Below are 22,631 nucleotides of genomic sequence, written 5' to 3'. Positions count from 1 at the left end.
ATATTCCAATGCTGTGAATAACGTAACAAATTTCCCCAGTGTCTGGGTATCTCTTTACTTACAAATGATACCTTTTCACGATCATTTTAATGTGGTAATTTGGCATATAAGCAGTGATTAACTATAACCTATGTCAGCTATATATTATATGCCATAGGCATATAGCGCCTGAAGATGGCGAGGGGCTAAATCTGGGTCGCTAATAATGATTCAAATGTAACATTACTAAACTCAAATGAATTAGATTTAAAATTAAAATTACAAAACGTACCCTTAACCAATATATTGTTTTAATTTAATATTCTGTACTATTTATACTAAATAATAGTATTGGGCTGTCTGTCTATTTACGTTTGTGATGTTACTTTATTGCTATCAATTTAAATTCATCTTCAAATACATTCATACAAATTCAAACTAATTCATACAAAAAACTAACGCTAATGATGCTATCAATCTAAACAATCAATCACCTATATATGCGTAATGGTCAATTTCCAGATAGAAATCCGAAAAAAAATCTGACTTTAAACTCTTTATTATTCTATATTTTTTTCAATATATATTTTTCATGTCTAAAAAATTGAATTTAAAAAAAGAAAAGAAAAAAAACAGACGACTGTCCAACGATTGTAAACCACAACCACATACTTCAGCTAATATTTTAATAAAAATAAAATAATGCAAATGATGAAAGATGCTTTTAATAAAAGTAAATAGATACAGTATGGTTTTTAATTTAGAGTAACTCATTTAGGTAGGTACATACTTGGGGGGTCAGTGAAATTTATATTGCGTTCAAAGTTCATTTCGTATTGTGTCAGTCAATATTAATTACGGGCAACATTGACTTTGGCCATAGGTTAGCTTGTTTCCATACCGAGGCAACCACTGTTATGGTCCCGGCCTGTTTGCGATGTGTTCGCATTTCAAACGGAGATATTACCCCATTATTCTTTCTGTGTGCGCTTTAACCCCACCGATGAATATATTATTTTGCAAAACGACTCCTCCCTCTCACTCTATCTCGAGCCTTCCAATTAGTTAATTAACAAAAAAATAACAAACGTCCGTCGTATTTTATTTTGTGCGGAATAGATTGAGGTGGCTTAATTAACGCTGGACGCAAACACTTCGTCCACGTTTAATTTGGCAATATTTATTTGGTAACACATTATGTATTTACGATTATAATAATTAATATAATATTGAAATCGTGTAAAACGTTAATGACTCTCAAGGGTTCGATTCCCCATGTGGTCACAAACAACACAACATATCTATGCACGTATTTTTTCAGACAGATTGAAGTGTTAACACTTAGACTTAGATGAAAAAAGTATCAAGGTAAGTATATTTTATTACGCAAATAAAATAATTTCAATTTTCAAGAATAGTAAAATGCCACTATACCATAATTTTATTTAAAAGTCTTTCAGTGCCAAAGAAGCGCTAGGCGCGTAACGATTAGGTGGCCATTTGATATATTTATCATGCTATTTAAATGTGGTAATTAATTAGTAATTATCTGGTCAGCACTCATTGTGTTTTGATTAAGAATGTTCATTATAATAACTTACTATTCCATATCATTTTGGAAAACATTAATGACATTACGTAAGTATTATTTTATTTGAGCCGAGGTGGAGTAGTTACAGAGCATAGCTGGTTATACCACGTCTGGTATTAATATTAGTGTCCTGTTTTTTCTCTATTTAGGCTTGATTCAGAGCGACTACCAAGAGGATTGAGCGAATAAAATGTAGGTTATGTGAATCATGCGAATCTCAATTATGCTGCGTTTAAAATAAGTATTTGTTTATTTGACAAAAGTAACAATACTTTTAGCATACATATTTGTTCTTCAGATTACGTAATCTGTATTCCATTTAACTTTTTTATTACTTATTTTTAGTTTTAGTTAGTTTTAATTTACTATATTTTTTTTATTTGGTACTTAGATACTTATTTACGGTTTTTAAATCTCATTAAAACAACGAATGGCAATATTTTTCACGTTTTCATTTGCTTCTTACTAAATTCGTTAGAGTATAAATAATCCTCACACTTTACCACAAGGATATAATTATCATCTTTGTCCACTATCTGATTCAAATTTTGGTCTACTCCCACCCGTTGTTTTACACTTCTTAATAATCTCTGAATGTACAAAAATCTAGCAAGACCTACTATCTTTCAGCATATTTTCCAATTTTGTCACTAGATAATAGATAACTAATATTTTTTTGTTAATATATAATTACTCGTTTTATATAGCTTAAAGTACTTTACTACTTATAGATTATCTAAGCTAGGTTAATTTAGTTGACATGTTTTGACAATATTGTATTTTAATTGCATAGTGATTACGCCCTTAATAAATGTTTTTTATTATTATTATTACATAAACAGCTATATTATTGTAGATAGTGTATATTTCCTGTGAACGTCTTATTAAACTAGATGAAATCGGTCTTGTTTTAATTAATATAACTCATATCATTTAAATTCGCCGACGAGTTGTGTGGACATTAAATTTATACATTTGTACGATGTAGGAGTCTTCACTTTACAATAAAGCTTAGTCATATTTGATTGATTAAAGAAAAGTCATTATTGTGTTATTATTATTATCATTATTGTATGTTGTAAAAAGTGCAATCGTCTTTTTTACATATGGCAAATTTCATATTTTACATTATTAACTTCTATGTCGTTTTATTATATTATAATGAACAAATATGAGAGACAGGTGAGTACATTGCTAATTGTACCTATATGTTGATCAAATTTGTGCAAACTGTATCGTTAGTAATTAGAAAGTACCTACATCTGTATTATTTTAGTGACTATTGGAATATTATGTGAACAAAAAATTTAAAATTATTTCATCAATAATATTAGCACCATCTTACAGCTATAATACTATCACTACCATATATTATTATACATACATAGGTAGATTAGGTATTAAATCAGATTTTGTCAGAATAACTTATAGTATATATAGTTCAAACTATTTGGCTTTATCCATAATCGTAGAGTCGTTCAATTTTAAGGTACCATTAAAATAAATGACACTTTTATTGTATTATAAACTGTATGAATTTTATTTTTAAAAAAATGTGATAATATTATACTGATTTTGTATCTTTTCCTTCTTCTCAGGGTCATCAAATGGTCACAGCCCAGTATTGAACCTGTCAAAGTCAGGGGTGGGAGGAGGGACGGGCGGTGCCGCCTCGGTGGGCGGGGGAGGACCGGGCGGAGTGTCACCCTCACGAAGTGAAGGCTCCGCAGCGTCTGTGGCGGACGCCAGGGACCTTGACGAACTCGAGAGGGACAACCTCAGCGACAACGACAATGCCAGCGAGGTGGACGACCATGACGATAAGGACGACCACGATGGTCGGTATCACGGTAAACAAACCATAGATTAATACATTTTTGGCTTCATTCAACATATGTAACCTTTACCTAGGGATTGCAATATCGGTATTTCAAAATTGGTATTCCAGTATTTATCAAGACCGAAATACCGGTTTTAAAAATCCAAAATACCGAAATTTTCGGTATTAAGAAACCACACTCGTTTACGTTTTTGACGATGAATTTAATTTTATGTCTTCATTATTTTGTACTGTATTTCTTATTCAATTGAGTGTATAAGTTATGTGCTAATAAAATGCAAAATATTGCCTGAATCCAACATGGTGAAGATAACAATAAAACGCAATTCATTAAATAATATAACCATTTATAAAATTGTCTCGATAAATTAACATAGGTACTGATATTATTTCGAAATAAAAAAAAACACCTGTGACAAATGTTCAATTATTCTATAATTACATTATTGATGATTGTACAAGTGTTGAATTGAAGAAGCTTTTCTTGTATCCGTGCTTATTTACACTTAATGAACTAGCCTTTTTGATGGTTTTAGTTAAAATTATCAATATATTAAAATTATTTGTAAAAATCACCAATTCTACAATATTGTGATTAATAAATATTTTTAAATGTCACCATAATAAATGTAGGCAGGTAGGTTTTTTTTAATTATGTTTTTAAAGATATTGTAATAGCATATATATTTAACGATAAGTACTTATATTTTAACGAATACCGGCATTCAATAAGAAATACCGAAAAACCGGTAGTGATATTTTCATTCGGTATTGCAATCCCTACCTTTACCCACCCAAAGTGTGGCTGAAACCTCGTATTTATTGTACGTTATTTAAAAACGACACTTAGGTACATGAAATAAAATATAATGTTAAACACAACAGTAAAACATAGCGTATACAATAATAATAAAAATATTACAGGTAGGTAAAATATAATATATCTACTTATAACAAAATACAATAACTTAAAATTACAAAAAGGAAAAGAAACAATGACATATAAGCAGCATATGAAATTATAAAAACGAGCTGAGTAGCTTTAATTCAGTGCTTAAAGTGAATACTATACCTACCAGAGGCATCTAGCGGAAAAATCTAAGCTTGCAAAAAAATTGAGAATTTACATTTTAAAGCGTTTAATTATTAAATAAGTAAATAAATATGTAGGTATCTAAAAATTGCAAAGAAAAATATTTTTTATTTAAAGTAAAAAAAAAAACGTTATAAAATCTTAGTTAAATGATCTTATTATTACATATTATTTTGTGGTCTTGTTTATTATTACAATTTAATAAATCAAGTTTGAGAAATTCATAGTCTTAAGGTTTTTTATATTGATCTCAAAAAGCATCAATTTTTATAAAAAATAAAAATATGTGTAACTTTTTGAAATCTTTTTTATTTATATTGAAGCTCGAAATTAAATGGAACTATTAAAAATAGTAAATTGCCTTGTTCGATCCTAATCTGAGCATGTGGACCCATCTCCCTAGAATGGAAGATGTATTAACAGGTTTTTTACTAGGAGTTGGATCCTTGCACTTGATCAAATACAAATTGAAAGAAACATTAACCTTTATTCTATGAACCAGCAACCCATGGATTCATATTTACGTTGTATATATACATATTATAAAAATATTAACGTAATATTCTATTTCCAACACTAATCATATATTTTTAGCAAATGTATTTCATAATATTAATAGTAGGTGTCTATATAATTTAAGCTTTAAACACATCAAAAAGCTTCGATTAGATTGAAAAGTATTTTCACGTCTCTGAAGCTTGCTATAATGCAATCATTATCTATATAAACGGCTATAATTCCGCCAAGAACATTCTTCTGAGAGCTTTTATTTCACAAGGGCCAACTTCCGACGCGTCACGTCCCCTCTAATGGTCTGTCATAACACTCGCTAATAATATATAAATAAATAATTTCACCTCGAACCGTAAGCATTTCAATAATTACCTAGCACGGCCGCTATTATGGACGTGTACCTAGAACTCTTGATAGATTGCAGGTTGAGCAGAGACGTGGGATCTGGACCGACACAAAACTTTACTCTATTCAAAAAACTAACAAAGGTTAAAATATATATATTGTCCCATGACACGTAAAGCTAATGGAGATCATTTGACGTATTTATCTCATCTTCTACAATAATTATATATTTTACTAGGAACTAGGAATGCTTTTGGTTTATTCAATTATTCAGTAAAAAAAAGAGTTAAAAATTTCTTCAATGTGTCATAAAATCGAAAAACCCTCTCTGAGATGAATCATTAATTCAATTATATACGGGAATTTCTGAGTTAATTCCTTATTAAATTGTAAAATTTCATTTTGCATTTGTGAATTCCACTAAACTAAATAAAAAAACTTACATTTTCCTCAAAATCAAAAAAGATTCAAATGTAATTATCTTGGAACAAAGTTTTTTGAGTTTTTACCCTATTGAAATACTGTATCGATATATTGTATGATTTAGTGTTTTTAATTAACTAATTAATTTAATTAATGTGGTATCGATATGTAGATTCATGTGATATTATAATTATAATGATTAATAATTGTATAATATTATGATAATCGTCATCTTCTTCAATATCATTAGCCTAAATAAATCTACTGTTTGATGAAATCCTTTATAAAAATGAAATGCATTTCTGATGCGAGTCCTTTCAGTTATATGTTTTAAGCTGCCTTAACTACTTTGGCTAGTGGTTGCATCTTTTTTGACCTATATTAACAACCTTAATCCAACAATTATTAGATGAATATATTAATTTATTTATTTCATGAATTAATTGCTTAAAAGTTATCTAATATTTTCAAACACAAAATTATTACAGTTTGCATTAACTTCTGACTTGCCTAGTTTTATCATTTTGTAGAAAAGGAAATGTAGAATCATATTCAATAGCTCTCTCAAAAACAGTGAAAATCAAGTTATCTAGTTGTAGTATTGGGGTGACGATATTATTAAATAAATATTAAGTTCATGGAAAAAGATTTGTCATCATAAAGATATAAATATATAACAAAACTTACTAAAAATTCTTAATTTTCGGCCTATTTACAGCAATTTTTGAAGATGATATTATTATCAATACAAAATAATCATTCTGCTGTATGGTCGGTGCATAATTTCTTACTGCAGTTTGTATGCAAGCTTCGGAAGAAAACGTGTACGCGCAGTATTTTAATAAAGGCAAATCGCTCTCATTTATAATTCCACTACATTGCCACAGTCATTATGCATCGTAAATGATATTATTAAAAGGATGGGCCACAACTAATATCATCAAGTAGCGGCTGGATGTACACTATTACTTGAATGTGTTTTTATAATGTGTGACCTTTTTTTTATTGTATCCGATCCAAACAGATAATAATAGTAATATTATAACCAATAGAAAGTGGAAATACCTTAAAATCTCTTTTATGAGGATTCGATTAGAATGAGAATGTGCGTTATGCATATTGTAGATAAAGCAATATATTATATTGTTTTAATATAGTGATAGTGAATAATATTAACGTTGCTGCTAAAAAAATTCTACAAACAAAACAATTAAACCGTCGTAGTCCAACGGGTAAAGCAATGGTTTCTGAATCAATTATATTACATATTTTTTTAAATAAATTATTTTTTAAAGGCTAGCTACTTCATTGATTGTTTCACTGTTACTATTGTAAAATCATGTCATTACGACTACACTATAGTCATTTCATATCATGTCATGTTGTACTGTTAAAGTGAAAAATATATTTTATTATATGTTTATAATTAAATTGCATTAAGCTGATTGCACACCAGTGTAAATAATAAGTTAACGTTTACATCGACCTGTAAAGAGTAATTTATAATACAAGTGTTTATTAAACATTTAATTGCCATAAATATAAAAAAATTAATATATTATCATCGATAAATAGGAATATATTATTGAAATAATAACGCGACAAATTAACATGTCACAGAAATAGTATTGTAGTAAAATAATTTGCAAAAAACCTTCTTGTATAAAGACCTTGACCACTAATTTACATACAACCTCGAAAAGTATAATATACTATGTATTTTCCATACAAAAGTGTAATTTACGTCACAAGAAAATTGCTTTCGTAAATTTTCATATAACACTAACGCTGTTCTATGGAGAATAAACTAAGAACGACTAATTTTAATACAAATTTTCAAAAAAAATCACATTGACAGTGAGTGTTTGGGTGCATTTTTTAAATATCAACCAGTCGCTTACCTTTATCTAACAAAAACATCACCTAAATAAACTACTGATCCAATTGTTAGTAATGTGTAAATTTTGTAAAATTTGGTGAACCTTTATATTACTGTATCACATTTAGTAGGTACTAAAATTAATTATTAACGATTTTTCCAATCTGTATAATATGAGCTGCTTCCCTCTCCGAGAGATAATGGCACATCTATCCGATTACTATTTCTGCACAATAAGTTTGGTAATTTTTTTAATCTGTATTTATTCGATTGGGAATCGGTTTTAACATAGTGCTGTTTAAAATAAATATAAAATGTAATATAAGACAATATTGCGATCAATGTGTGACACCGGCTTGCCCGCGGTGTATGAAAATTACATAAATGGATCGGAAGTTGTGTGGGCGAGTCCAAATTTTAATATTAGTATCAACTTACGATTTATTTCTCAATGATTAATGGCGTAAAAATACGAATTATTTTTTTAATCAAAATTTTTTGTGCCCCTCTAATTTTGTAATTATACACCTAAATTTTTGTGTCAAATTTTATTTGACAGTGGCGCGGTCTCAATTATTGTAGTGGTGAAAATATGTTATAGTTTTTTCGTAAAATGTATTAATTAATTAATAAATTCATTAATAATTCGATTTATCATGTTTAGGAAAATTTGCATATTTGGCAAAGATATGTCAATTACTGTCTTATTTTAAATATCACATTCAATCTCCATTGCATCTTTTCATTCGTTCTACAATCCGATATAAATCTTGACTGTCTCCCAAACAGTTTTTTTAGATATAGGTAGTTACTAGCTATTTACTTACTCAGTTTATTATACCATACTATGAATCCTAAAACACATTAAATAATATACAATATTATTTTAGTATGCTCCACAACTTTAGAATAGGACACTCCAACCTCATCTTTAGGCCCACTATATTCAGCCCATGACACTGAATTGAGAATTACAATGGTAGTGCTAGTTATTGATAATATTTGAATGCAATGCAATAACCTGTGTGCAATAAATAAAGATTAGTGATTAAATTATTACGATGTATATCAATGTGTAACAATCATCATTTTCTACAAAAAAAATACTATATTAGATTCTAAATATGATCAAAGTACTACCATATAAGTTTACATTATTGTGCCACGACTTGCATATAGTGGGCCTTGCACTCGTCAATACTAATTAAATAATACATATTATGAACATTATATATTTTATACAACGTTTTTCTTAGGTCGTATTCTTATTTGTCCGGTACAAATCTTGCAATCGATTTTTAACTAACTTCCCGACTAGTTAGACATTTGAAACTTTTAGAATATATCAGAACACAACGCCAATGCATTTTTTAATACTTTTAGCCATCTTTAAGTAGAATTGAATTCATTTTTAGTTAATTCTGTTTTGTATGAAAAGTTATTTCGATACCATTATTGGTTACTAGGGGGTCCTAGCAACTAAATTATTAAATAATATATACGTGCTTTACTATGGAAATCAATATGAAATGGCATTTCATTATTCAGTATTTCTATCAAGTACAATTTTTTTTGATCGTTTAACTAGTCAAGTCGAGTTTATATTATTCAACAAAAAATTTAAAAACGTTGTATATAAAAAGTTATTTTTATTTTGTAATTATTATTGTAGGTATAAGAGTAAGAAAAAAACACATCAAATTATCGAATATCACCGTGAAAATAACTGAAAACTAGGCAAGCCACTGTTTTTTATAAAACACGTTAAAAAATTAACGAATAAACTCAACAATTTCATTTCGAACCACGCGTGTGATTTTTTACCCGAAAATCATATACCTACAAACACAACGCAGTATATAATTCGTATAACAGTGAATTTATTTCAAAATTCCATACCGCGTGAAAGAAACTCCCATTAAAAAATTGAGTAGCCATAATTAATAGTTTATAGGCATCATAATGTTGTATTACAAGTTATTTGAGGCTTTTCAAATAGAAATTATTCAAAAAATAGCACCTCGATTCGACAGCGAGTACCGTTTTGTGAGGGGCCCAATACGCGGTGAGAAAAAATACTACAATCATACGGTCGTAAAAAGGGTACCTATATAATACATTGTTTTAGTGTTATTAAAATAACGTAAAAGAAGTCCACACAGTTTTTAAAATTCTAAAGGATTTAAGTTTTGTACTGTTCCACTTGAGTCGTTCTTTGCAATCCGGGTTTCACCTTTCAGCATCTTCAGGCACTATACGCAGTCACCAATGGTAAATACACAATGACAATGAATACAGTTAATTCTAACTTGTATAATAAATTAATACAATAAAGTAGGTAAAAACCTGTATCTAATAGATCATTAGATACCTAATCACTAAGAATACATTCATCAGGCGTACAAATCGTCAATATTGGGAAATAATGGCAAAGTATTGGGAATTTAATGAAGTTAACTAATGAGAAAATCAAAAATAACCAAAAAACTAAAATAAAATACTTGTTAAATTTTCGTCTTTTATACATACTTACCTAATTCAAATTATTTACAATAATGATTATTAACGTTAGTCAAAATATATAAGTAGATATTCAAAATTAACTGATATAATGTGAACTGTGCGTCGACTTAGAAGTTTACCAACGTACGATACTAATTGTGAATGTTATAAATGTTTGGGAAAGATGTTTTTCTCGTATCAGTAAAACGATTCACGATTTTATATAAATAATATACATTGTTAATTCTTACTTACCTATGTTATTGTGATAAAATCATCTATATATTTTTATAACTGAAATTAACTTTGATAAAATCATATTTCGTTTGTAGCGCTGGATCTTATCATGCAAGGTTAAATATTTTCTCAATAGTTACTTATATGAAAATACCGTTGCAAGATATTTGTATTTAAAATTAGAGATAATAATATATGCCACTTTTTTTATTTAAGTTTTATAGACATTGCAATCTATGAAAAGTTTTGTAATTTCGACACACATTTATATCGAATAATAAATACATTATGCAAAAAAAATAATTTATATAGGTACTTATTCGAATATTTTTGATTGGTCATTGCTTTATTAATAATTATTACTGGAATGATTTTCTTTATAACGACTAGTGAGGCCCTACCTTTGCCCATCTTTAGTACAATTCCTTTCTCTCGATGACATTAACCTTTTATATATTTTCATCTCGAAACCGTCTATGAGGAATATATTTGTAAATGATAATTAGCAATTAAGAATTAAAAACGTTGTATATAGATATTTTAATTAGGCATTGTAATGTTATGATCTCATTAGCACGTGTGTACCGAATTTTAAGTCTCTAGGAATACGAAAAGTAGGCAAAAAGGCTTTATAAAAGAAAAACTTAGTAGGTTTTAGCTTAATTATTTATATTATAGAGTATATTTATTATAAGAGATATTTAGCTTATTATCACACCTTAGAAACTTCAATCACTTATTAATAATATGGTAAACGTCACATTTACCCTGAAATGAGTATGTCGATAATACTTTGAAGGAAATGAAGTCAAAAGTCATCTTGCATGTCTGGTGAAGCAATCATTTAAGAATGGCTGTGACGTGAGACTGATCGCTACTCGTTCAAGTTACTGTTTCGATATAATATAGTCATAATGGTAGAATGCTTTTGAAAATAAAGCTTTTAAGCTTGCAGTTAATAGTGAATATAATAAGTCAATAATATAGACATACTTATTAAAAACTTAACGATAGTTTATTTAACACCTCAGTAACTTAAATAATATTAGAAAAATATGTCTACAGAGTAAGACTTCCATTGCTGTAAATGTGCTCTATCAATTTTGTAATTTTCTGACTCGTTTGACCTAAGATGGAAAAGCATGGACTAAATCTTTGTTCAAAAAATAATTATAATTAAATAATAAGGCTGTTTCCTTTTGTTTTTCTATCATAAATCTTATTATTTCTCAATAGTTAGTTAGGTGAACAATTGGTAATTATTCGTTAAATGTTTTAAACGTTCTTGATAAATGATGAAATTTGTAAGAGATATATAAAAAACTAGGACCTACTTATTACTATATTATTACAGATAAAATACTAGTTTATATCAAATATATAATCATCTTGCGACCTAAAATTATTATTGTTAAGAGGTTAATATATAATTTATTATAAAAATAATGCTAAAATTATCCAACTAGCTACCTGTGTTGACTAAAATATGTTGGATTTAAAAGCAGTTATGGGATAAAAATAATTTACATTCAAGAAATTTATAATTATTCTACATGTGTAATACAAATTATAATAATACAGCTTTCTGAGTTATTTCAGCGAAGCTTTTTTTTAGTTTTAAAGGTGTAATAAAGTAAAACTTTATGAAAGTCCAGGCTTGATAAAAACACAGTCAATATATTTTTGATTACGAAGGGTCAGAACGAAATGGTATTATTATCCAAATATGTTTATGAGTCGTTATAATTCGATAATAATACACGGAGAAAAGTTGTACAACTATATGGATACTGTTGGGTACGCGTGTTCATTGGATATTATGCCTCTGATATATGGCACGTGAGTTCAAAGCGCATGTCTCGCGAAGGGATTCACAACAACATTTGAGTTGCCAGCATCAATATTAATCGCTTATTCGGTCCAACGAGAAGAAATCGATTACATTGTAATTGATTTTCAAGGAAACCGATAATTCGCATGATGGCAACACGAGAAAATCAACAAGACTTTTGTTTGTAACATGAAAAATTGCCACACATAACAATACGTGATTATTATCCCTACTAACAACATTTCATATTTATATCTAGTTTATTACGTCTGTTAATAATGATCATCCTTGTCAATGCTTAATAACTATTCTGAATCAGTAGAAGAAGTTTATAAATATACCTAAATATAATTCAAGTTAAATGCTATAATTAAATTAAATACATTATATATATAACAACATATGAATAATAATATGTAGATATTACATCCCCACGGGGGAGTAGTTGAAGCCTCCGTCTCTGAACTTATGGGTGCATATTCGTAGACTCTACCACCATTTCCTTATTTTAGGGAAAACCTCGGTTCTAAGGTTCCTATTTTACAAATCGTTACAAACTCTCAAGTATATAATCATATACCTACAACTGTTTATTATTGAGATTATTACATAATAATTATAAGATAAAAAGAACTTTTTATATACCACGTTTTTAAATTTTCTGTTGAATCATATAAACTTGACAATTCTATGTATTAATAAATACTTTTTTTGTACTTGATATAAATACTGAATAAATATAGAATACTGAAATGTCATTTTGACATTTCATATTGATTTCCATAGTAACGCACGTATATATTAATAATTTAGTTTCTAGGACCCCCTTAGCAACCAATAATAGTGTTTTACTTTTTACGAATTTCTTCCGAAACATACAAAACAGAATTAACTGAAAATGAATTCAATTCTGCATAAAGATAGCTAAAAGTATTAAAAGAATGCATTGTCGTCGTGTTCTGATATATTCTAAAAGTTTTAAATGTCTAGCTAATCGGGAAGTTAGTTGAAAATCTTCAATCGTCCAATACAAATCTCGAACAAACAAGAAAAAATTTGTACTGGATAAACAAGAATACGAGCTAATAAAAACGTGGTAAAATTGATAATAAATTACTGAATATATACAAAACGAACCAATTATTTTACATAATTTTTCTATTTACTAATACGTAGATATTATGTAGAATCGATATCCGGAACATAAATAAATAATTATGTTCACGCGATTTTTTTCTGCAATTTTTCATTAGGGATAAATTACTACATCCTAATTGTATATATGTTCTAGCTACTGTATTTGGTTAGTATAAATAATCAATAATTTCACACGGTTTATATCGCACTGTTCTCAATATATTAGAAGTGTCAATATATTCAATTGTTTCATGTATCCAAACCTCTAAATACAAAAATTGAATCCCTCTCCGTACTCAAGTAGGTAGCCCTTTCATCCGCGATATTGCATTCAATGTTATTATTTGTATTTGAGTTTTATTTATTTATTACCGTGGAGAACACTTCCATTTCATAACTTTGTTCGCCTTGCAAACAATTAAATACGGATTCGTGGGTAATTAATTCGAGGGGTAGGTACACGGTTCGGTTCCTGGCCGAGTCTTTGCGTGGAAGTCGCCAGCTGATGGACTGCTTACCACTGCCGAATGAGAATATCTTCGGATTAAGAGGCAGCGCAGCGATGGTAAAACTTTTCGCCGTATAAAAAAAATCTAGACAACATAAAGGTTTTACTTTCAAAATAAAAACGTTATTATTAAATTATTTAAAAACATATAGGTTTATAGAAATATCATTACTCTAATAATTATATTTAATTATTTTCAAATAATGACACTCCGTCCGTCTATAAAAGGATGAATGTGTAAAAGTCTGTCAATATAAATAATAAAATTTATTAGTAGATAGAACTACCTACTTTTAGTTGAATACCTAGAGTTTTTTTTAACATGTGCAAAAGTTCGTGAATATTAGTTAAACAGTAAAAATCCAATGTTTACTAAATCGGTTATACTTGCCCAGCAAACAAATTAAGCGTGCTTGAATTCTACTCTTTGCAATATATATTTCAATTTTTTTTTTAAAATTGGTATCTAAGCTTTTGTGATTTTTTTAAAATAATATTTTTTCAATACAGATTGCGAAAAAATTAAGTGTTGGTTATTTTCAGTCTTGAATAAAAAAATATAATTAATAGTTAACGTTGTAAATAACCAAATGTTATAAATACTTGTTAAAACCCATGATAGCCTATAGGTAACGTGTTGATTTATAATGTCGTTGGTTTTAAATCTCGTATCTAGGAAATTCTCATGTTGTTTTTCAATGCATTTTTGGACCCAAAAACGGACCTATTTAAAAACAAAATTTGTTAATACAACCTCTACTCTGTGAAGGACAATATGATTCTCTTACAATCTAACTAACTATAGTACCTAGTAGGTAGTAACTTGTAAAATAATGCTTAAAATACTATAGTTTAGTGTATTATATCGGTTGTAAGTGATTATTGGTTTCATATGATAAATTCAAATTATTATGCTATTAAAGTAGTTATTTTTATTATACTATTACTTCCTCTTTAATTCATAAATAAAATTTAGTTAGTTCTTTCATTGATGTTTTTCTCAAATAAACAATGTATGGACATTCATATTTTACAACGTTTTTATATAGGTTGTATTCTTATTTGTCCGGTGGTTGTTTATACGGTACAAATCTTGCATTCGATTTTTAACTAACTTCCCGGCTAGCTAGACATTTGAAACTTTTAGAATATATCAGAACACGATGCCAATGCATTCTTTTAATACTTATAGCCATCTTTAAGTAGAATTGAATTCATTTTCAGTTAAATCTGTTTTGTATGAAAAGTTATTTTGGAAGAAATCCGTAATCGAATCCACTATTATTGGATGCTAAGTGAGTGGTCCTAGTAACAAAATTATTAATATATACGTGCGTTACTATGGAAATCACAATGACATTTCAGTATTATATATTTGTTTGTTTGTTTTTTTTTTATTTACTTCCTATTAAATACAAGTTTGAGCATATTGAGCATAATAATTCGACAGAAAATTTAAAAACGTTGTATATAAAAAGTTCTTTTTATCTTGTAATTATTTATTGTTCAAACAACTAATGAAATCAAACTAAAAAGAGCATATATTAAACATTATAAGTATTTTTTATTAGGTTGTAAATATGTGAGTGTTAACTATTTATGTAATTTTAATTAATTTATGTTAAATAATATATTATTAATTATAAGTAAAATAATGAAGCCATGTGTGTACGATCACTCAGTTCCAAGCAAACTAAAGCTGGGGCAGGTCGTGACCGGTCCATACTGTTAGCGTGAAAACTCACCGATATTACTCCAAATGTAATCAACTGTGCTGAATTAATATAGCCTTGATAACAAAATACCTGTGTTGTGATAATAACGTTTATAACCTTAGTCAGGTAAACGATACACAATATTATTATTGATACGCCTGTCATTAAAGCTTAAAGCGCCTAGAAGCTATTTGCTTCTGAAATCCTATTAGCTTTATTCGGCTTAAACAATAAAAATGTCAGTAATTAGTATTTACCTGTACATTATTTTATAGTACGAATTACAGGTTAAATAACAACAGCTTAATGGAACATTTTCATAAATGAAATATAATAAGGATAATGTTATAAACATACTTCGTAAGCGTGAAGTTTGATAGTTTTGACAGAAAATATGACGTAGTTAGAGCGACGCCAAGCAAAATAAAACGACGCAGCCGGTTTTATATAAGAGTTAAGTAGTCGAAAATAATAACGGTAACAATTATTATTAATTTTAACATATTTAATTCCTGCGCAGTAGAAGAAATCGCAATATGCGCAATTTTAAAGCTAAGTAGTTGCACTATATTTAAGCATACTTTTATTATAACGTTTAAAGCTCAAAATATTGTACCGACATTGCGGATAAACGCCACTTTTTTTGATTATCTGACACTTTCATTTCGATTTATGAATACAGTGAAAATTCTCAATTGAGTTTAAAATCACCGAAATCTCCTTGGATGACCTATGAAAGCCTTTCTAGATTTTAGACGTGATTCCACCGGTGTATGTTCATAATAGTAGATATCTTTCATTGAGCATTTGGGATGTGCGATGTACAGCGGCTACTTCTGTGTGGACATCCGGTGGCCAGGATGTGTATTTTCTCGCTATGAGTCGGTTTCAAGCATCCCGTTAGTATTCTGCAGACACCATTCAGGGATGTATCCATCTTACTCATATAGCGTAAATAAATCAAATATTTATACATTATGAAAGTACTTGCACTTGCTAGTAGTAGGCGCGAATCCTGGGGGATGCAGGTTCGAATCCTGTTACGTGTCGTAATTTAAGCAAGCATATTTTTTTCTAGTGGTTATCAATGTCTCAGAAGTGTTTACAAATATTAAGTATGTTCAATAAAATAATGTTAATACTTAAGTCTTGTGAATTATTCTTTGAATAAAAAAAATGTTTATTTATGGTATTGTTACACCCAAGATAGCCTAGTGGCTAATGCGTCAGCTTATAATGTCCCAGGTTCGAATCCAGGATCTGGTAATTACATAATATATTGTTTTTAAATTTGTGTTTGGAGTCTGAGTATGAACCTAATAGATTGATCAAGTGGCTAACATCCATTTCTTGTAAAAACAAAAATCCGTTAATACAAAAACTTCCACCGGGAGCCCTATATTATGATCTATTTAGGATCGAACACGGTCAAAAAATGCTGCTTATATATAGAATACGACTTTTCAAGCATCTTTTTATCAAGCCAAGCAACAACTTATTGTATAGTTAAAAAATATGCAGTTTTTGTTCATATTTAGATGTAAAATAATATTAATTCACATGTTATATTATTTTTAATGTTGGAAAACACGATACAAATGCGTTTGCGCGGTTCTTTGATACACAAAACAATCGACGTGAACAAATTCAAAACCGATAAACCGCGAGGGTAACATTTCATTGCGTTGAGATATTTCTCATTCCCGTGCCTTGTTCATTCGCCTTTTTTCTTTCAATTCCCTGCAATAAATAATGGATAAACTCTGTTAGCACGCCGCACTGCCTTCGATAAAAACATTCGTTCATAATCCAGCACCACGCAATATGCATGTAATGTGCAATAGTGAAAATGATACAAGTTTCGTATGTTTAATGCGCCATAAATCTCAGGTAAGGTCGTGTATTCATTAGTACCTGTATCGAATTTCAATATAAACTAAGTACATACACAAATATATGGATTCACCTTAATGTTATGATTTTTTCCACTATTTTGTCTTAATTATGTATAATATATATTGCCTAATTTGCGCGTTTTTAAAGAATATCCATCATCTTCTAAAGAATCAGCATTTACTTGATAATCCATGATATATAATAAAAATATGTCTACCACCGTACAGAAACCGAGGCCAACTTTGCGGCATTTGAGAAATTTGCAGCATCGTATGGGGAGCGGGATAGTCCCGACTCTTCTGTAGACTCATCCATTTCAATTCGTGACACTCAGTATGCGGGTACACAAAGCGCTTAACGTCAGCGGACAGCAGAGCCAGTCCAAAAAACAAACATTTTCTTTCTTAACTTTCTTCTTTAAGCACTACGGTGCATGGTTGCAGCATCAGTCCCGTGCGGCTCCGTCTCGGGACGGAATGAGCACTTAAAATCACTTCTTTCAGACACGTTTAAAGCGTCATAGAAAGCGGCCGTGCATATCCACGGTTGTGTATATATGACGGGTGGTGGTGGGCACTTTAACGTACGTTTTTAAACAAAAATATGAATAGCAATAATACATTAATTAAACAATATTTTAAATCATATTTTATAAGGAATTGCAATACCAAATAAAAACGTAAATACCACTATTAATACTTGTATTAATTTGTTAAAACTATGCTTTTACGGCATCCTCATTTTTTCTCGATGCTGTCAACTTGTTGGCACAAAATAATATTTTGCCTAGAAACCGTAGCTCTTCGAATTTGAATTCCGAGCGAATTCCGTACAAATTCTTTGTCAGGAGCATTTCAGCTCAAAAAAATGAGGTTTTTTTAAATAATTACTATTTCACATGTGTCATGTTAGATATAGGTTTTTCAATCATAATATCGAAAATACCGGCTTTACGGAATCGATGAATACCGGAATCCCAGTTTTCAGAATGCCGGTATTGCAATCCCTATAATTGATCCGAAAACAAAACTTTCCATATTCCATTTATTATGACTTCAACATTTCTCTCTGTAACTCTTTTTCTATCCGCCATGTCACAGCATTTATATTAAAATTACATTAAAATGATTACCTATATAAACTTTTACTCACACGTCATATTATTTTGGTACTATTGTAAAGCTTTTTATGTCAGCGAAACACATATAAAATGTGTTTGTATGTTGTCAATGCCAAGTAAATGTAAAATATAATAAATATTAATATGTGCTATGTAGGAATTGCAATACCGGTATTTCGGTATTGATAAATACCGAAATACCGGTTTTAAAAATCTAAAATACCGGAATTTTCGGTATTAAGAAAGCACACTCGTTTACGTTTTTGAAAATGAATTATAAGTTATGTGCTGCTAAAATGCAAATATACTGAGTCCAAAAGAGGTGAAAAAATAATAAAACAAATTTCATCACATATATTTATATAAGTAATTGTCGCGATGAATTATCATAATATTATTTCGAAATAGAAAACATCCGTCACAAAAATGTTCAATTATTCTATAATTATTGATGACTGTACACGCTTTGAATTTAAGAAGCTTTTCCCGCAGCCGAGACTTATTTTCACTTGATGAATTTTTGAGGGCTTTAGTTAAAATTATTAACATATTTAAATTATTCGGAAAAATCACTAGTTCTAAAAACATGATCAACACATATTTTAAATGTCAACATAATAAATGTAGGTATGTAGATTTTTGCTATAAAATAATATTTTAAAAAGCTTTAAATAGCTACATTTATTGATAAGCACCTACTTTTGTTTTTTTAATGTTTAAAAAATACCGGTATTCAATAAGAAATACTGAAAAACCGGCATTGACATTTTCATTCGGTATTACAATCCCTAGTGTTATGTAAGCTTTTAGTTTAATTCATAATAGTAGAAACTGTTTGATGATAATTTACTATCCGTAATCAGACATACTTCAACTTTACTCAATCCTTGTGTGCATTTATAATTTTATTGCTTCCATCATGTTTCCGTTAAGTTTTGTTTACTGTTTACTTTGTTTTATGTAGGTGTGACATTTTTTCATTTTCATTATACTTACGATATATTAGATAAATTCATATATTTTGAAACTTTTTTTTCTGGCTTTAATTAAGGTAAATAAGAATTTTAACTACAATAACTCTTGATAAATATATTTACATAACTAAAATAAAATATTGATAATTGTTTCATCGAGTTTCATGATAAAGAAAATCGTTCTGCTATAAATGGTCATGAAATATTATTCGTTACTTGTGATTGGTTGTATCGCTTTATGTAAAATCTTGATTGCGTGGTATTCATTCGATGATTGGAATTGTTTTTAATAACTGTATGGAATAATAATTATTATGCAGATTGCATAGCATTGAACAACTTGTAAAGTTTAACATTAAAATCATCTCTGCTTGGTATCTTATTTCTTTTTTGACATTGCAAATGAAATGTTGTTAATTATATATTGTTGTAAGTTGTATATTAATTAAGGTTTACAAATGCTTACAGTACAGTGTACATAATTCATATATTCTTTTGGTGACGTATTCCATCAATGATTGAACGCAATATAATACCTTCCTTCGTATTTGACCCCATTCGTATTATGTCAAGAACGAATAATTAGATACGGAACCACGTGCGAGTTTGCTCCGTCAATAGGTAATAATATTATTCTCTACTATCCTATATAAATAGAGAATATAGTTCAGATAATTTGCATCCTCTCTGCGCTATATAGTAGCTATATGTTTTATTGGTTTATCTTTATTGGGTCATCTTAAAATCCCTAATTTTAGTAATGTGGTCAGGATCAAAAATACCTCATTGTATGCTGATATAGTGACATGTTGACAGTCTCCAGTACTCTAATGGTCAGTTATTTTAATGTCAAAATTTTGTATAATAGCCATATTTAAATTTATAGCATAATAATATATAAATAAATAATACGGATTTATATCCACGACCCTAAATCGCATGTTTGTAATCAGCAACTTCTCTGCTACTTTGGAGCAGATTAGCGCACTAATAATCTATGATAGGCTGTCGTATCTAATTGATATTCTGTAAATCAATCTATATATTGAAATCAATGATCTTAAAATGAATGTACGGTAAAACAAGATAGTTCAATTACAAATATACATATACATACCTGTATAAGAATTGCTATATTTTTTTTCCAGACCTGAGTGACGGCGAACATGACATGGGAGGTGGTACCCCTTCACCGTCACATGCCCTGAATTACTCGTCGCTGGGCGTCAGCGTCGGTGGCGTCGGGGTCCCCGGCAGTGGGGCAGGAGCGACGCCAAATGACGCCGTAGCCTGCTCGACAGAGACGCTCCTCCGAAACATCCAAGGACTCCTCAAGGTGGCTGCAGACAATGCGCGCCAGCAGGAGCGACAGATCAGTTACGAGAAGGGTGAGTGTTTCATTTTTACTATATTGTTAAAACTTTATGCCGTATTACTTAATATTATATCGTATTTCTTAACAAAAAAAACATGGTCCCAGAAAGTGGTCCGGTATAGCGGATTCACCAGTTAACTAAGATAAACACACACCACAAATTTCTAAGTCAGCAGACGTCACTTCGTCAGATCGTCAAAATTATTCACAATCTAAGTGGAACACATCAAAAAGGCATTTATTATTCTTTTATTTTTCTTCTTTTATTAAACACCACAACAAGCCATTGGGCCCAATGACAGTGGTTTCATGAAACAGTAGTGTAGTTAGCAGTATAAGTCAAACAATCACAAATATCCAGATTTTGAGAAAATTACATAATTAATAATATATTGTACGAGGGCCATAAAGTGTAAAAAAATATTATATACGTAATAATTATCTATTTAATTTAATAAAACGCAAATTTATATAGTCCTTATTCCACATTTATTAATTATATCTGGACCGGTTTCACCCGCCTCATAGGGAAATTTTCAACTAAACTCAATCCAATTGCATAATAAAAGTTTTGTAAGAATGCCTCCAAATCTATCAACCCGCTAGGCCTTCACGTACCTAAAACTACCACTGATGAGACATTTACAATTTTGTATGTGCCATTGCACAACAATTCGCGGTGTGTTAATTGCTTTCCATATTCTCTACTCGAGGCAGAAGTTACTATACTAGCTTTTCTCATTATTTGATTATCTCATAGGTAGGTACACTAAATTCGCTCTATATACAGTTAATTGTCTTTGGGTTGAATGAGTGGATTAAAAGCAAAAGAGCTACTCTTTGTAGTTCAAATTAAGACAAATAAAGTTTTTATTTACAATTTAAACAATAGATTAAATATCTCAGTATATTACATTCATAATATAATGCAATAAAATTTATAATGAACCTAAAAACCTGTCAACGCTGTGTAATTATTTTATATGCATATCTCAATATGTTAGGTGATGTTAGGAGAGTAGTCATTTTAATTTAGAGCTATGGTTTTTGCCATAAAGCACCTCCTGTAGTTAAGTTAAGTTTTGCACTATATTGATTGTTAATACCTACTGTGATAAAAATATTAATAGGTACTATATAAGGAGAATTATTATCTATGGGTGTGCGGTGGTGAATACATATTATTCAATATTTCCCAACACATAAAGTGAATTGAAGTATGCAAGAGATACAAAATGTGTATTTTATTGTTGATTTATCGATAATAAATGGTTAAAATACACAATAATAATTGTCTCTTTGGCAATCCGACGCATTAAATCGGAGATAAACGAGCACTAAAATATTGCCGGCAATAAAAAATGAACACGGACTCGAATACAATTAACTAACATTGTTGCATTTTATGTCTTTACCTTGAATTTATTAACTTATTTTTATCAATTGATCCTTTTATCGACTGGACAACGCAGCTGTGAATATGCACGATTTTGTACTAATTCTTGGAATTTAATAAAAAATAAATCAATTTTGCACCGTTATTTATATGTGTAACATTTTGATTTCACGTATCTCTACTTCGTGATACTTAGAGAAATAATATTATTGTAACGTGATAATATTTAATTTTAAATTACTAAAATAATTATGCTGGCAAAAAAGAGTTTAAATTT

The 22,631-nt window shown here is 29.4% G+C and overlaps 1 protein-coding gene across 5 annotated transcripts in view; it reads left to right on the top strand.

The window, feature by feature from the left end:
• Window positions 1-22,631, top strand: part of dac (dachshund family transcription factor) — a 497,825-nt gene that overhangs the window by 304,823 nt on the left and 170,371 nt on the right. For 4 of the 5 annotated variants that reach the window (XM_085957392.1, XM_085957385.1, XM_085957400.1 and 1 more), the window contains 2 exons: window positions 3,169-3,420; window positions 20,732-20,971. In XM_085957392.1, coding sequence (XP_085813518.1) covers window positions 3,169-3,420; window positions 20,732-20,971 — 492 coding nt within the window. The remainder of the gene's footprint in view (window positions 1-3,168; window positions 3,421-20,731; window positions 20,972-22,631) is intronic. The other variant, XM_085957377.1, reaches the window with a different exon arrangement.

The sequence above is a fragment of the Rhyacophila brunnea genome, unplaced genomic scaffold, assembly GCF_057557595.1.
Source record: "Rhyacophila brunnea isolate RB1 unplaced genomic scaffold, BYU_Rbru_1.0 scaffold_11, whole genome shotgun sequence".
NCBI classification, from domain to species: domain Eukaryota; kingdom Metazoa; phylum Arthropoda; class Insecta; order Trichoptera; family Rhyacophilidae; genus Rhyacophila; species Rhyacophila brunnea.
This window is presented reverse-complemented; position numbering and strand designations above follow the sequence as displayed.